This window comes from Martes martes (genome assembly GCF_963455335.1).
Source record: "Martes martes genome assembly, chromosome: 3".
In the NCBI taxonomy this organism is placed as follows: domain Eukaryota; kingdom Metazoa; phylum Chordata; class Mammalia; order Carnivora; family Mustelidae; genus Martes; species Martes martes.
In genome coordinates this window covers 178,269,964-178,286,574 of record NC_137890.1, presented here as the reverse complement: position 1 = coordinate 178,286,574, position 16,611 = coordinate 178,269,964, and the positions used below count along the sequence as shown (strand labels likewise).

Sequence of the window (16,611 nt, the reverse complement as noted above, 5' to 3'; positions counted from 1 at the left end):
TGACTGTAGGTTCAGTAACTTGTGAGGTGCCTTGGGTTTCCTCTAAATGCCGTATATTCTTTCTCACGGTGGAATTAGTTTGGGTGGCACTTACCTTACTGATCACAGTGGGTGCTTTTCAATTGCTTGCCATGTATAATGGGCAACACCCAAATGATGTGGCCAGTCCTATCCATACATGAAGGTTTTCTGTATAGATACAGTGACAGCATATTAAAAAAAATACTTAGTTTAGTGTGCTTTCTTGTTAGGGAGGAAAAAAATTCAGAAAGAAAATTGAAAATGTTGCCTTTTTTATTCCTAACGTGGGCATAAAGGATAAATTGTCTCCAACTGCAGGCCTCTGGCTCAAAGCCTCATTAGTAAGACTCAAGGAGAACTCTGTGACATTGCTTCAGTTGATTTGGGGGCATCAGAAATGAGCCAGTGTGGTTTGCATATTTTATTTTAACAGTAAGTTTCTGGAAGAATAAAAATTCAACCTCTCCATCTGAGTAGGGACAAAAAGAGCACATAAAAATAATGCCGTTGAAGTCACTCTGCACTTGTTGACCCACCGTTTAAAGCACACTGGTTTATTTCCTCCAACTCCTCAAACCAAAATTATTAAAGACAGGAAATAGCATTTCAAAGCACAAACCATGTGAGAAGGGATTTTTTAAAAAAGGATTTTCTATTGCATATTACTTCACTCATCTTCTCCACATTGTCATTTATTTCACATTTGAAGACTCTTCTGGTGCTTCTTCTCCTGACGTCTGTCCACTGAATTCACAGAGAGAAATTATTTTGGTTTGTCCTCATGGGATACAAGTTTGCACCCTTTAAAAGGCCTGGAACTCCCACCTGCTACAGGGAGAGCCAGTAGAAGTACTGGTAATTTTTGACAATTTATGGACATCTTTGCACGGTGCTTATTATGCAATACAATGGAACATCTCTCATTGGATGATTCCCATCACCATTATGGGAGGGAAGAGAAGAAACTGGAACACATCACATGTTGTCATTGATAAGGAAGGGCAGAGACTATTCCTGTGAGCTTTGGTCAGCCCCTCTCATTATGTCCATAGTCATCAAATCAGAGAGAGAAGGGCCTTAGTGGCCATTCGGTCCAGACCCATTGCTCTGCAAAGGAGAAAACTAACTTAATCTGGGTTAACCGCTAGATGGGGACAGAGCCAAGAATCAAACATAGATCACCTAATCTTGAGCTGATTGCTTTTTCTGTTATTGGGCACTGCCTCATTTAAAGCTGAGTATTCAGTTACTCTGCTGGTTCGCACAGCGTAGCAATAAGGGGAAGAAGTGAAACAGTAACCAGGTGATGATTAAGCTGACTAGCTGATCCATTACCTGCCAACGGAGTATTATGTTATTAGCATTTAGTATTTTGAGAACAATAATTTCTAAGTGTTAATACCTTGAAGGGTATTATTTAGTGTTTCCGTGCACCTTGTCCATATATCTTGTTGATAACTTTCTTTGTGAATGCACAAATATTTGATTTTGTAGTTCAGACCAGTAGATATTATGTTACCATATATGATTATGCTCATGTATAATTATGTATCACTTATGTATTCTTCTCATTAATAATGGCCTCCTCAATAACCTAAAGATTTACCAGGTTTAAAATTTTTTTAGTAGCTGAGTTTGAGTTCAGAAAAACTCCATGACATTCTCAGTGATAGTGTAAACTGACTGAAATAATGTTCTTTTATGAAATAATTTGTTTTTCATCTTTTTAAGACATTTGTCCCAATGTACCTGAAAATGAACTTAATTGCTTTTTTTAAATTTTATGGAGAAGAGTAAAGAGATCTGATTGTGTGTTTAACATTGAAATGTGGAGCTAGAAAACACATCTCTTCATCATGCCAATATTATACTCAAGTATAAAGAGTATATTTAGTATTTATTTCTAATCTTAAATTTTAGCAAAATCACAAATCCCTGCAGAAAGAACTTTGGCTTATAGAGTACAAATGATGGCTTTGATGCCTCCTGCCTTTGAAGTATTAAGGGATGCAGGATTATGGCGCCTTTGGCTCATTAGAATCACATGGATGAAATAATGCACCATTTTGTTTCAGAAATTCTCTAAAAGTATGAAAAAAAAAAACCCCAACTCTTCATTTTCAAAAGCACAGTTTCACGCTATCTGAAGCGTGACTTGTCTGTGGAAGAATTCTACATATAAAGTAGAGAGTCTCATGAAAAGGGGGAAGGATATAGTTTGTACCTTAATATTACATGCTTACTAAAAATTCTGCCTTTTTAGCACGAGGGATCCTAGATAGCAGGGAACCCAAATGAAAAACAGTGATAATAATAAACCACAAACAACAGAGATTAATGAGGAAACAAACATGAAGACATACTGCTAGGTAATAAAGAATTTCCACAAACAACTTATAATGTGAAGGTAAGTACGTTAAAGAGTTAGGGAACAAAGTCAAATCCCTAATAGGGGGAATTGCGTTATCGGCTCGAGTCTGTACAATTCCATCTCCAGGATTGGTGGGATGCAAAGAAAAGTAAGGTGTATCATCATGTGCCTGTCATAGCTCCTGGAACACAAAAAGACAGTTAATAGACAAATAAATGAAGGAGTGAATGAATGAACAATTACAGTTAAGTCAGCAATAAATTAGTACAGAATTCGAATGACAGCATAGGCGCCCAAAGGCTCAAGGGTTGGTTTGTTGGTTTGTTTTAATAAGAAGATACCTCCTTTGTAGCTGTGAGGAGCAGCTGAAGCCTCAGTTTTCAAATTTGTCCCCTGTAAAAATCTACCCACTGCGAGCCACTCAGTTAATTCATGTCAGCTTAAAAGCAGGTTGAGTCATGACCCACTGGAGGAGATAATGCTGTGAAGTATCATGATACAGAGTCAAGTGTACTTTACATACATTTTCAGTGAACCAGAATGAAAGGTAGTGTGGGAGGGAAGGCAGGCAAACGAGGAGAGGGGGTACTTTTGAAAAAGCTCTTTTCCCACTTATTTTATCTTGCTTTGCTGTTAAGAGTGGTTATCAGTTAAGAATTTGGAGATCATCATTCTTGTTTGGCAGAGACTATAGACTGTATCTGTTTATGTGGAATGCATATTTGAAGCAACTTAGCAATGCTTTGCTCCTCTGGTTGGTTTCTAAAACCCACATAACAGATTGCCTCATCTTCTTGATTCTACAGTGAACAATTACATCCATAGCAAACACAAAAGCCTCCTTAAATTGCTATTTTATTCATCATTCATGCAGTTAGAGTTTTTAAAATTTAGCAAATATTCATTTAGCACCACATTTTGCTGGTGTGTGTGTGTGTGTGTGTGTGTGTGTGTGTGTTTTCCTACAATTCAGCATTATAAAGAGCTGTAGCTTATATAAAAACTGAAGAGGTAATAGGACTTTCGTGCCTTTTGGCTCTGAGGGCCAATGTCCAAATCTTAAGCAAAATCAATCATTTAGTCAATCAATCACAAAATAATATATCCTTGCTAATTTAGTATTCTGAAGGCAGTGATTTTTACGATCTTAAAAAAAATGAGTATTTATATCTGTAATACCTTTCATTCCAGTATTAGCCTCCACAGTTTAGAAATCTGAGATATAGTTTAGGTTATTTTGGATTATCATGTATTGTCATATTTGGAAAATATCGCCACCACCTTATATGTTGGTCTTCTTAACATTCCCCTCAGTGCCCTCAGTAGACTTTCTCTGTTTTTTGTTGTGTTTCCCATCCTTTTTTTTTTTTTTTGCTTTTTAAGAAAAACTCAGCTCATGCCTACCCAATAATAAAACTAGAATCTCTCCCTCATGCTGTTTGCCCTGTGATAAATTGAAGTACAGCTGCTCACCAGAGTTGGAGATCCAAGGTTCTCTTTCTTCTGTGGGAGCACAGCTAGACAAAAAGGTCAATGAAACCAGTATTACGCCTTAAAAAAACTGAGTTCAAATTGTGGTTCTTTGTTTTGCTTCACTGTCTCATGGCACATGGTCTGTGTGATGCCGCCTTATCAAAGTGAATCTCTCTTTTCATTAGTAAAGTGATCTGAAGCCAGTACTTTTGATGTGCATGGTGAAGAGGTAGAGTGTGTGTATGTCCACATGCTTCCACCTCCCACCCACCCCCCACTCCCCGCCCCCACACACACTCAGTCTTAACTAATCTGCTTCCTGCCTCAACACGAAGCTTCATCTTGCCTGTGTGGAGAGTATCTTGGGGACCTCTGCTCATTGAAGGCCCTTTTTGCAGTATCCAAAATCTCTGCATGGAAGGGGTGATGTGCAGGGTTGGAGTGTCCCCACTCAGTCGTCTACCGCTGGGCCGTCCCAGGCTTTCCAGGGACCCTAACTTTCTCTCAGTGAATAGTTTCTGCACTGGAAACTGTAAACAAAAAACCTAAATGCCCAACTAAAGGGACAGAAACCCAAACATCGCAGAGTTAGGTGAAATACATTCTTCTATGTGAAAATACGCTTAATTTTAAAGATAATTCTGTTTTGAATTTGTAAGGATTTTCACAAAATTGGGTAAAAAATTCTGAATTTTAAAAACGCATAGCTCCTTAGGCTTGTTTTGCAGTTTGAGAAGTTTATAAAGTATACTAATGGTATGTTACTTTGTAATTAAAATCCAGACGTGCTGTTATGCAATTTAAGTAACATTTTAATTCCAACTCATTCCTTGTAGGAACTCTAATTCTAATTAGGTTATTTATGTGTTTTAAAGTATTTATAAGAGATGATGTTTTTAAGAAGGGTTTGTGGAGTTTGAGGTTTAATTATCCTCAAAATCACCGAAGTTATCCTCAAGTATTTTCAGTGTGTACGTAGACCTTCATCTCAAATCTTAAAGGAAAGATGTCAGTATTTAACTGACTCTCAAAGGATTTACTAAATAGATTATTTTGTGTGTTAACAAAATCAGTGTGTAATTAATTTCCTATGTTAAAAAAAATCTCCGTTTTCCCTCCACACAGTGAACATGGCCACAAGCAGGCTGATAGGTGCTGTGGCAGGCACCATTCTGGCCCTGGGGGTGATTTTTGGAGGCACAGGGTGGGGAATAGAGTAAGCATCTTTGTGAGTTTCAGAGTGTTTCTCTTTGGTTCCTGGTGTGTGAGCTGACCCTTGGTACCTGACCCCTACTGTGTGTTGTCTCGTTGACGTGATTCCCATGCTAGTGCAACTTGTGGTGTGGTTTGGAAATGTTTGTGTCATGTGGTTTTCTTGTGAAGTGAAGAACCTTCTCCTGTCTGGAATAATGTGGGGCATAAAATAATACTGGGGTGCTTATGATATCTTCACAATTAAGATGATGGTCCAAAAGCTTTCATTGCTCCTCTACTTACCAAAAGCCATTTCAAGATACAGACCTTTTATTGTCATTATTTTTTATTGGCAAAAAAAAAAATGTTTTTATATGAGTGTTTGATTAGGATTCCTTTAATGAATGCGATCTTCACCAGTCAAATAGATCCACATATCTAAATAAGAATTATCAACAGCTCTAGCTTCTTTTTAAGATAATCTGAATGATAGTCACTAATACATTTTCCATTTAATTAAAGTGATAGGGGAGGCTTTGGCTTAATTTTTTCAAAGAAGATAGTATATTGCCTTCATTTTTTTCATATAAAATAGATAATTCAAATTAGAAATTTACATAAATATTTGGGACCTAAGAGTGTGAAGAAGAAAGAGGTATTTATCCAAACCTGCAAAACCTTCAGTGAATACTTGCCAATTACCTGGTGGTTTTGTCTTCAAAGTAGCCAGTGCATTAACTAGTAAATGTGTGTCACTTGCCTGTCGATCTCTCACAGAAATATAAGCTCTTCTGGTGCCTTCATTTAGGTTACTCTGTACTTGATCTACAGCCTCAAAATAGGTGTCAGTTCTCCATGGGATATTGCCTTCATGAGGTTGCTAATCTGCAGACTAAAAGATTATTGTGATTTTTTCCCCTCTCTCTCTAATTCTAGAGAACACTTACAGACGACAGAAATACCCCTTCCTGTGCTGTCTTTGTGTTCACGTGGGCGGTGGTAACACTTCCCAGTGGCCCAGAGATGAAGTTCTAGTGTCTTAAGGAATCACCGGATACCCTCTACTCAACCGGTCCAAACTACGGGCGTGTTGATCCTATTACACAGTTTCCTCCTTAGTCCCAGTAATGACAGCCCACGGGTGCTCTTCCATTCAGGGCCAAGGAGAGCCGGGCACTGAACATCAGTATGGTCCTGCTCTGTGTTAAAGAGTCCCTGAACTCTCTCTTGCCTGGTTTGAAGGACTTTGACTAGACTTGCCACCTGCTCACTCACATCCTTCTGCTGGGGACTGTGAGGTGGTTTAACTCAGGGCAGCTAGAAACACTGGGAAAGATATTTTGTTTCTCTTTACTTGTTAGAAAAGAAAGTAGTATGGCAGAGGTCATACCTTTAGAGAAAACAAACCCTGTATTGTATAATCTCACCTTGGATCTGCAGACTGGATTATATATAGAAGTAACTTTCCTTTTCCAGGGGAAATGTTCTATATACATTTATGTGAAATTCCTCCTTAAAGAAAGGTAGTTTTCTAAAAAAAAAAAAAAAAAAAAAAAAATCTTTCCAGTGGTGTTTTTTAGATTATTTATTGACCATAATTGTGATGTGCTGCAGTGTACCAACTAAGGGATGCATTTTAACAATTTTCCCTTTGAGCCTTAGAGATAGGCAAACCCCAAGGCATTTGTTGTAAAGCAGGGTCCTTGTTACCAGCCTTTGTTCTTATCCTCCCTTCCAGTCTTGTTGGTTTGTGCCTATTTCTGGTTGTGACAGGTAAGTCCATATGAGAGTATTTTTTTCCTAAAAATAGATTTGTTATTTATTATCCTTGGTTGATGCACTATTTTTGTTTATTAGCTGATTGTTTTCCTTCTATTTCTAAATTTTGCCATAATTGCTAAATCATAGATGTAATTTTTTAAAAATCCACAATAGTACAATACAAATTGTTTTAATAACTCCCTAGCTTAGCTGATAGTGTCATGTTCATTCAGTCACTAAGGATTCCATGCACAGAGGTTTGGGTTTTTTGTGTGTTTGGGATTTTCTTGGGGGGGGAGGGGATGGGGGGCTTTTTTTCCTACTCCGTAGTTTATAATTGTAAATCAGGAATCATTTCTCATGAATTATGTATTGATTCTAACCCAGCCTGTTTTCTGGGCTAGTAAAGTGCAAATCATGCCTAAAGCATAATGTACGTGGAAATATAAATATTTTCTCAATGTTTGTTTCAAAATGTGTTTCCGTATAAAAGTGTGGGAAGGAAATACATATAAATGGAATGTTTTGTTAGAGCAGGGGTTCTCAAACTTTCCATAAGGGGCCAGTGGGTAAATAGTTTTGACTTCACAGGCCCCAGGATGTTTACCACAACCTGTGACTCTGCTGTCTTTGCACAAAAGCAACTTGTAAACAACATGAAAAGGAATGAGTGTGGCTGTCTTCCAATCAAATTTCTTTGCAAAAACAGGAAGTGGGGCCAGATTTGGGCAGTGGGCTATAGCTTGCTGACCCTTGATTGATAGCATAAGCTTTAGAGTCAGACAAATCAGTCTTCAAATCTTGCCTCTGTCACTACATTCTAGAAGGCACGTTTTCTTCTTCTATTAAACAGGGATAGTCATCTTTCCTACCTCGTATGGTTTTTGTGAGGATCCAGTGAGCTTAATATTTGTCACGTGCTTAGAACTGCACCTGACACATAGTAAGTGCTCAATGCACAGTGACCAGCCTGCCTTTCTTGCTCTCTTATTACTAGTTATTATTATTTGTGCATTGCTGAAGGCCACTGAGATGTGTGTTCTGTAGGACTTCAGTGGTTAGTCTTAAGACTATGTCACAAGCCCACAATCCTGAAGAGACCACATCCTCAAACCCCCACTGCAGCTGTCCTCCCACCTTTCTACTCACCCTGACAAGCACTGGGTGGTCTCTGAGTTAAAAACATGTGATGCACATGATTTTAGTGCTGCTCAAAGTGGCATCCATTTATGTACACAGTTGAGGGCACCAATGTGAGCAGAAAAGAGAATTTTTTACACAGAAATGAATACAGTGACAAAGTCGAGGGGTTTAGGGAAAATACCAAAAGTGGCTTTGTGACTTCCGGAACAGGATATTCAGTCAGGACTGGAAGTATGCTGCCGATACGGGCCCTGTACCTATGTATTAGCATCCCGAAGGATGTGATATTCAAAATAATTCTTGTGATAAAGTCAGTGTCACTTACATTGAGAACTCGAGATAAGGCATTTTCCCCTGTGAGTGGAGAGGATGTGCTGTCCTATGTATCTCCTCTGACTTAAACAGTTGATGGAAACTCCACTTTGGGTTTTCTGTCTTGCTGTCCTTTCCGCTCCCTTTTATCTCCAAGCCTCAACTTGCAAATGGGGACTCGAAAGATAGTCTCACCTAAACCTGCAGAATCTCATTTCCGCTTCCCACAGAGTCCCCCAGAGGAATTTTAGGGTTCCTCCCTGTCTTGCCTTTGGAACCACCCACCATTGTTGTTTCCATACTGTATGGATCCCTACAGTGAAGAAATGCATCTCTGAGAGCAAGGCTTCAGAGTCAGATCTTTATTAGTAACCTCCTTCTAAATTTTAAATGTGAACTGTTTCCACGTGGGGGATTTAAAAAAAAAAAAAAGTAGCCTTTGGACCACTTGGTGCGGGACTTGAAAGAGCACTTGATTAGAATATTTTCCCCTCTTTTCCTGCCCTCATGGGCCAGTCAGGTCAGGCTAATCCACACCCATCTGTGCTCTTGATGTGCTCTTTTGCTTGTTTGATTCATGACATTGGGAAGGAGGAGGAGAAGAAAGATGGGCAATGCCAGCTGGTGGGGTGCGTTTGCTTCCAATTTGGTGGCTCAGTGTCAGCAGTGCAGACGCTCTAGATGTGGAGGCCATTCCTCTCCAAGCAGTAGCTCTCTGTAACATCGGAAGTGCGATTAAGCTAAGTCAATAAAGGTGATTGACGTGTTTAGCAATTTTTTTTTTTAACGCAGGGTATTTACTTCCTGAAACCGCTTAACTGCCTTTCCCTTGTGGTAACGACAGGCGTTGGCTCATATGACTTTCTTCCCATGATCCTTTGTCACAGGTCCTAGTGCCACCAATCTCATAATAGGCTCCATCGCTGGTGCCATCCTGGTAGCAGCTATTGTCCTTGGGGGCACAGGATGGGGATTTAAGTAAGCAACAGCGCATGTCTGCTTCTCAGTGGCTCTGGCACTTCTCTTTTCTGCTTACATAACCAAGTTTTGAGTTCCTGCTACAAGATTGCCGGGTTTAACACTAAACTGCTACGAGTAAATATTTTTATTGAGAAATGGGTTAGGAAAGAAGAAACATGGATCCACAGATGTCGTCTTCAGGCTCGTAGGAGGACAGGAAATGTAGAGCCTTCTACATTCCACATGCACAAGCTTCAGGAGAACGAAGGAGAGGCTCTTCAGGAGAAGACACTCCAGCTTTTAGGAGCAAGCATCCTGAGATAAAGTTTTTTATACATGATGATTAGGAAACTAGGTAGTCAGAAATAAGTGGATATAAATCCCTTGCGTCTGTTTAAAACTGGTTTATAGTCCACTGACATTTTGAGGTTTTCACAACCTAAGTAACTATTTGTTCATTATTTGTCACACATAACATTATACATAACTTAGTGATTTGAAAAGCTTCCTTATTTTATAAAATACAGATTTAAAATTTTTACTAATTCCCTAACCAACTGAATTGGTTTCACATTGGAATTTGAAATCTGTGGTGTGGTGATACCTAAATATTTTCTAATTAACTGCAAATTAACTGGTATGTTTCCGTAGTAACCTTTTAGTTTGGACTGTGCATGGATCTCTGAACTAAGTTTGTTCAAATACACATGGCAGAAATTCAGAAATCAACCTTAATTATGATCAAAATCTGTAAAGCTATCTTATCAAGTTTAGGTGTTTTCATAGTTCAGATTCATTGGATAATTACTTTTTATGTCTTTTCATACTTTGGTGGATTGATTACTATGATTTATAGATAAAACTTCCTGTGCCAAATACTCCCTGTGATAAATTAAGTCCCAACCAAATCTATAGGAACAAATTTAAGTGGGAAATAAGACCATTACCTAAATTCAAAGCCCACTCTGCCTCCATCTGGTTACTCAATAGAGGAAGTTTTTTACTTGAATTATCTGAATAATTGCATCAATTATGAACTTTATGCTATTATTCATTTTGAATCTTGAATTCAAAATATTGAAACCAGATAAAATGTTATTAGAAACTGATTATGAAGGAAAAACAAACCACATGACGATTTCAATACGTTCAACATTTTCTGCTAATTTTGTTACATTAAGATTTAAGGAGTAAGCCTACAAGTTGCTGAATGGCTTCAACTTGGAAAGTTGTTACCAAATGGCACTTCCTTTTTACAGAGATATTTGTAGACTTGAACCTGTTTGCTGAAACCGTAGCTTTGGCATCATTGTGTTTTCAAAAACACACACAAAATGGGCAGCTCAAACTTGAATTTCTCCTTGTGGTATTAACAAAACATTGCCCAGATAATGAGTCAGTCATGATACCTAACAACAGCAACAACAACAAAAGACATATATGTTGTTGTTGTTTGGTTTTGGCTAACCTAATTCAAGCAAACATTTTTTCTTAGTGCCATATTACTGTTAAAAAGTCATTGCACATTATGGTAGTTCCATGGTCTGTTATTATTTTATAATGCTCCCTTGAAATTTTTATAAATATGCATCAAGAAAAATAAATTTGGCTTGTGCCCAAACTTAAGCCTTCTTGGCATCAGGAAGCCTCAGTTTCAAGGGCTGGAAACAGTCCTGTGCATCTTTTGCTATCCAGCCGCACACAACGCCAAATTGACCATCTCGGCCTTTGGAGACAAGAGCACTGTTCTGTAGCAGGACCTCAAAACAGTGGCCTGGCCTAGCGCACAGCTTGAATTGCATGTTTCTTTGGGGAAAAATGGAAAAGCCTTCATCACTGTGTATATAAGTGGATTTGGCCCTGTGCAGATTATTTACATGTGAGAAGTATGTCTAGTCATCAGAAGAACAGAGAAAAGGAAGGGGAGACGGACACCTAGTGAAGTGAGAAACAGCCCTGCTGACCGCCGAGTGGGGGCTACCATGCAGACATGCATACTGCTGTGCTAAGCCAATACCCCTCCCGTGCCCTATGACCCTAACAGTTACTGTAAAGGAAAACATTATAGGGAGGCACAGGATAATGTGAAGTATCTTTATGACCTAAAGCAAAGAAAAAAGCAAAACCAGAATAATGCTTTAATTTTAGAAGTTTAAACTTGGAGGAGCCACTGCTCTTTGTGATGACTATTGATTGCTATCTGAATTTGCTTTAGATTTTAACAGTAGCCATGCGGTTTACATTAAACGTTAAACCACTACTTCCACTTTGCAAGAAAAGGCTTTGGGTGCCCCATGATGCAGGTTAGGTTTCCCCCCCACTTGGGGATTTTGGAGACTCTTGGTCTAGAAGTTATTTGCTAGTTGAACTGAAAGTCTTTGAGTTTTTCACTTGAGTTCGGTGTAAATACAAAAGAAGGTCATTTAGGATCAGAAGTAGAAAATAGTTTGTAAAAGAGATTGCTCTAAATCCGGTCATTGGAAATCCTTCCTGGAATTGTGTTTTACTAAAAGAGAAAAGCAAAGCAAGTAGCAAAGTTGCCTGAAGAATTGGAGGATCCTTAAACTTTTAGATCAAAGGAAACCATGTTAACTGCTCAAGGGAAGTATTGCTTTTTCCTAAAGTCACGTTTCTTGGGCTGGAACACTGTGAGTCATTAAAATGTGGAAGAAGTGTCATACCATACCTGTCCCGTTCAAGTATAAAGGAGAAGACAGCTATGCTCTGACCCCTGACAATGTCTGCCACTCTCTGCAGACTTTTTCTTAAGCCATATTTCCTCTGAAATAGGTGGTAAAAAGCATGAGTCTCTGTGAGTGTGCATGCATGTGTGACTGTGTGCACCTTTGTGTGAATAAGTGATAATGAAGTTTGGTCAGGATAATTGTGATAAAAAACAATATACATCTAGATGACATCTTTCTAGCAGAATAATAGTTTGCAAGCTTTGCTTAATGCAAAAAAGATTTCCATAAGCAATGTTGTAAAACTCCCAAGAAGAAAAAAATGCTTTATTTGGTAGGCTATTTTATTGAACACATCCTGATACATAGGGTAATGTGTAGTAACTTCAGTTAAGCCCATACTCTGGAAGTAGTTTATGGATTCCCAGTCTTCGGAGCATTAGTTCATTTCTCTGAGAAATCCTGTGAAAAATGAAGGTAGCTTCTTGGCACACTGAATTGTCCAACTTTTCTCCCAAATTTGCATCTTTTTACAAGCTCAGTGCCCCCACGTTCCTTTTCCTCTCCACCACCTATACACACAGCTAAGGGTTGTGCTGCAGAATATTGCAAGCCTTGGTCCTGGTTGACTCACGAAGACTTGTGGCCTCTGTTCAGTTTTGAATAGAAATGCTGCTTCATTCGATTTTTAGAATGTTGCTTTTACTGGACACTAGAAGAATCAAGGAGATGAAAGGCCATTCTGTAGCATCTTCTCTAAATCTTAGGAAAGGTAAAAAATACATGAAAAGATGATTTGAAGTTTCTATTTGAAAATGAACAGAATTGCCATTCCCACCTTGGACATGGCTTTTTGTTGGATATTCCCTAAACTTGAATATAGGAATGACATGTGAGCAATATAGTTATTTACATGCCTATGAAGTATGGGAATACCATAAACCATGGTGCTCAGAAAGAGAAATTCTAGGTGATAATAGGAAAGGAACTTGAAGTATCAGAGACAGTTTGTTGATTGGATTTGAGGATGAGCCTTGAGCTCTTCCAACCATGTTACCACGCCTCAGACTATGGAGCCCTATTACCACATCCCACTTTCCTACCACTGGCTCTCTCAATGTAATTCAGTGGCAGTAGTGGTCATAAGTTTGGCGGAGCTGCTCTTGATGTTAGAAGTGTTACTTTAATAAATCTGTATAGTAACCGTGATTTCCTCTCTGTAAGAAGTTACTTGGGTTACAAGTTCTTACTGAGCCTGATCTTGACCATAAGCAATTCTGTTTGTCCTGTGTTCATTCCAGAGGATGTGCTAAAGAACAGGTTAAAGAGAAGATACTCACATGAATGATATGTAAAGGATCATATCTGGGTTTATCACAAGGAAAGTTGAAATTCTGAATATCAAGTTGGATGAAACTCAAAAAGAATTTAATGTTGCTCACTTTCTTTTCTCAAAAGAGTAAAATGTCTTTTGTTTTTTATTTTTGTAGAATTAGGAAATGGAATTAATCATAGGTAGTCTTCCTATGAGGAAAACCAAGCTGCTGCGTATCTGAATCCCATGACCATATCCTAGTGGGGAACAAGGAACCTAATTCCTTAAACCCTGCAGCTCCTGGGTTAGGCACTTTCTCACTCAGACTTAGCAGCCTGGCCGGGAAGATCCAAGGTCAGCGCCCTGACTCAGCCCTCTGGGGAAGTGAACGCTGTCAAAGGTGGCTCACGACGGTCCCCTAGGAGGGGTCGTGAGTGACGGATTCTTGGTGAGCAGTGATAACTCATTGTGGAAAGATAAGAAGGTAATAGCAGTGGGTAAAGAACCTTGAAAGAACTAAAGGCTTTACAGACCAAAGATGGCTGTTGTTACCTGAAGAGCTTTGTTTTGATGTTGTATAGATATATATGTATATAACATATGTTGTAGACAAAAGTACAGGTTTTTCAGACATCATCAAGATTGATGAAAACTGGGTCAAAGCAAAACTTATGGATTATGCTAATATTGTACAATGCAATGATCCTGAAATACCTTAAGGGTTATGATGAGAAAGTTCATTGCCTTCCCAATCCTAGCGAGCGGAGGGAATTCAGTTGAAACAGTTGTGGAAGGGAGACAGCGACTATCTACCTGTGATAGTTGCACTTTCACATTAAAATGGAAAAAAAAAGATTTTTTTCATGTAGAAAATTCAGGGCAGGCAGTTCTCAATATATGGTGAGTTCTCACAACTCACCTTAGTAGTTTTGCCGTGATACGTGAGGAGCCCTCGTAGTCAGCCTGCTGCGGGAGGGTTCCTCTCTGTGCTCATCACAGGGCCCTGCCCTCCTCCCTCTGCGATGTTTGTAGGGGAAATACAGTGCCCTGTTGGTAGTCAGAGTCCATTTTCCCATATAAATACATGGATCTACAGGGTAGCATGGCCTCCTGGTCTGACCTGGGAACTCATTCACCCCATAGAAGAGATTCTCTTTAAAATAATGCAATCTAAACTCCAGCACTGACTTTGAAAAGGAGCACAAGCTTTTGGACACTGGAGGTTGACTGTATGCCAGGCTGAAATGGGAATTCATATCTCCATTTAAAAATGAGCTGGATTGCAGTTAAGACCTTGGACATGGCTAGTTATCTGCCATTCCCTGAATCTGAATAAGGGAATTTAGACACGAGCAGTGTAGTCATTTACACGCACAGCACTAGCTGGCTTGAGCTTATTCTGTATTCGTTTTTAATTAAGAGGGCATTAGTTTCACATTTCTCTTCAATTCCAGCAATAGATAGCTAAATTGGCTGGAGTCCCTGGTCCTTCAGGGTCATTTGGCAAGGTCAAGCAGTGCTTGTTTTTCCTCATGTGATTCAAGGGTAGAGATGTTCCTTATACACCATACACCTACCCTTAAGGGCTGTGAGTGTGGGTAGTAGGCACAGGTCCAGTGCTCTGAAGCCAGATGCATTATGGGAGAGGTCCCTTTTGGAACCCCAAGCAGCAGCAATCAAGGACATTGACTCAAAAGAGGGTTGTTGGAGGTGACAGGGACTGGGGAAAAAAGGAAGTAGCACTGTTGCAAATACCGACTAGGACAACAGACCACAGGTTTAGGTCATTAATGAAGCCATTTTAATGAGACCTTTTAAAAGCGAAGGGAGATTTTTCTTTCAAGTTTCATTTTTTAAAATTTTTGTTCTTTCGAAAGAGAAGTATCAAAGTGGTCATCTTGGGAGAAATGAGAACTTTGCGGGATGCCTTTATACATATTTTGAGCTTTGGTATTGTTTTTATTTTGAATTACGTGGCGGGGAGGAGGAGGAACACGCTGTAATTTTTTGGCGCTTAGGGCTGAAAGGCGATCCGGCTGGCCCTGAGAGGGCAGAGGAGAGAGGGATCTCGGGGCCTCCCTGGGCTCCAGTCTTGCATGAAGCCTCGATGGCAGCGTTGCACCCGCCCAGTGCGCAGACTAAATGCATGAGCCCCCTTGCTTGATGCCCCACATGAAGCCAGACCATGGGGAGGTTGCAACCAACTTCTGTTGTTGCCTTGTAGTGTCTTGCCGGTTCTTTTCTTTTTCTCTTTTTCAACGTAGGAACCACTTTTTAGGAGACTGGACACTGTGAGCAAGGCGTTTTAACTTGCTTATTTCCACTAGGCTTAACCGCTGCATTTGCTTAACTAACCCGAGCCTGTGTCCATTCTCCTTGGAGTTTACTGTCTTACCGTGCACTCTGGTTTTCAACTTACTAGATATGAAAAATGCTTGTTCCATGGTGGGGTAAGAGCTCACACATCGAGGCAGCAAGATAACTGGGTAGAACAAGGCTCTTGGCCCTCTTGGCAAAGGCCAGTCCACTGATCGAGAACTCTCAAGTCCTGGAAGGAGGCAGCTAGGAGCCCTTCGGAGTTTTGCGTAGCTCCCCTAATCGGCCCCTAGAATGTGGGAAGAGCCCTTCCTGTTATGTTCATCTGCTTAAAATTAGCCCGTAGCCTTTACTTCTGAAATAAGAGACTGATTGGGCTGCGGAGGCTTCCAATGATTTAAAATGCACAACTCGAAGCTTCTTTGGGTCTTTACAAATGGATGTACGCTAGCAGAGATGTTGTAGAGACACTCAAACGTGTGAGCTGTCCCTTGTCTCCAGTTATTTTGGGAAGGCCGCCCCCCGTGTGAGTTGATTACTTTGCTCTGGAACTAGCGTTGTTGTCATTCTGATCCTCCTCCTCTCATCATGATCTGATTAATATTGTGGATTTTTCCCCCTCTGCCTGCATCTCTGGAAGAAATGTCAAGAAGAGGAGATTCGATCCCACTCAACAGGGCCCCATCTGAGTCTGCAGTGGCAGCGGGTGAGCGGTGCCTCGCACCGTTGGATTCTGGGTGCGACAGACCCGCTGCATCGGTGCCGGAACTGTTCCGTCTGTAAGCAAGACCGCTGGGTGGTAATGACCACAGCACTGAAGTTGGGGGACAGGGATGGGGGAACAGGAAACTGTCCTTTGGGGAAATAATTTCAAAGAACCCCTCTTACCACCTGTCAAGAAAAGGGGATCAAAGACAATGTTATAAAAAGAACTATTTCAGAATCTTTTTTTTTTCTAACTAAAGGAAGAAGGAACAATAACGGAAAATTAAGTGCAATAAAAGAACCATTAAAAAATAGCAAAAGATTTTTTTTTCTTTCCTCAGCCTGCTGGCACTTAC

General features: G+C 39.9%; 1 protein-coding gene across 2 annotated transcripts in view; it reads left to right on the top strand.

Annotated features, from left to right (window-relative positions):
- The window catches only part of ADAM23 (ADAM metallopeptidase domain 23), a gene marked incomplete at both ends in the record, with an annotated part of 169,260 nt that extends 153,021 nt beyond the window's left edge, over nucleotides 1-16,239 (top strand). The window contains 2 exons of one of the 2 annotated variants that reach the window (XM_080797859.1): nucleotides 9,163-9,253; nucleotides 16,191-16,239. In XM_080797859.1, coding sequence (XP_080653985.1) covers nucleotides 9,163-9,253; nucleotides 16,191-16,239 — 140 coding nt within the window. Of the gene's footprint in view, nucleotides 1-4,990; nucleotides 5,082-9,162; nucleotides 9,254-16,190 lie in introns of both variants that reach the window. The other variant, XM_080797860.1, reaches the window with a different exon arrangement.
- Between the last annotated feature and the right edge of the window lie 372 nt (nucleotides 16,240-16,611).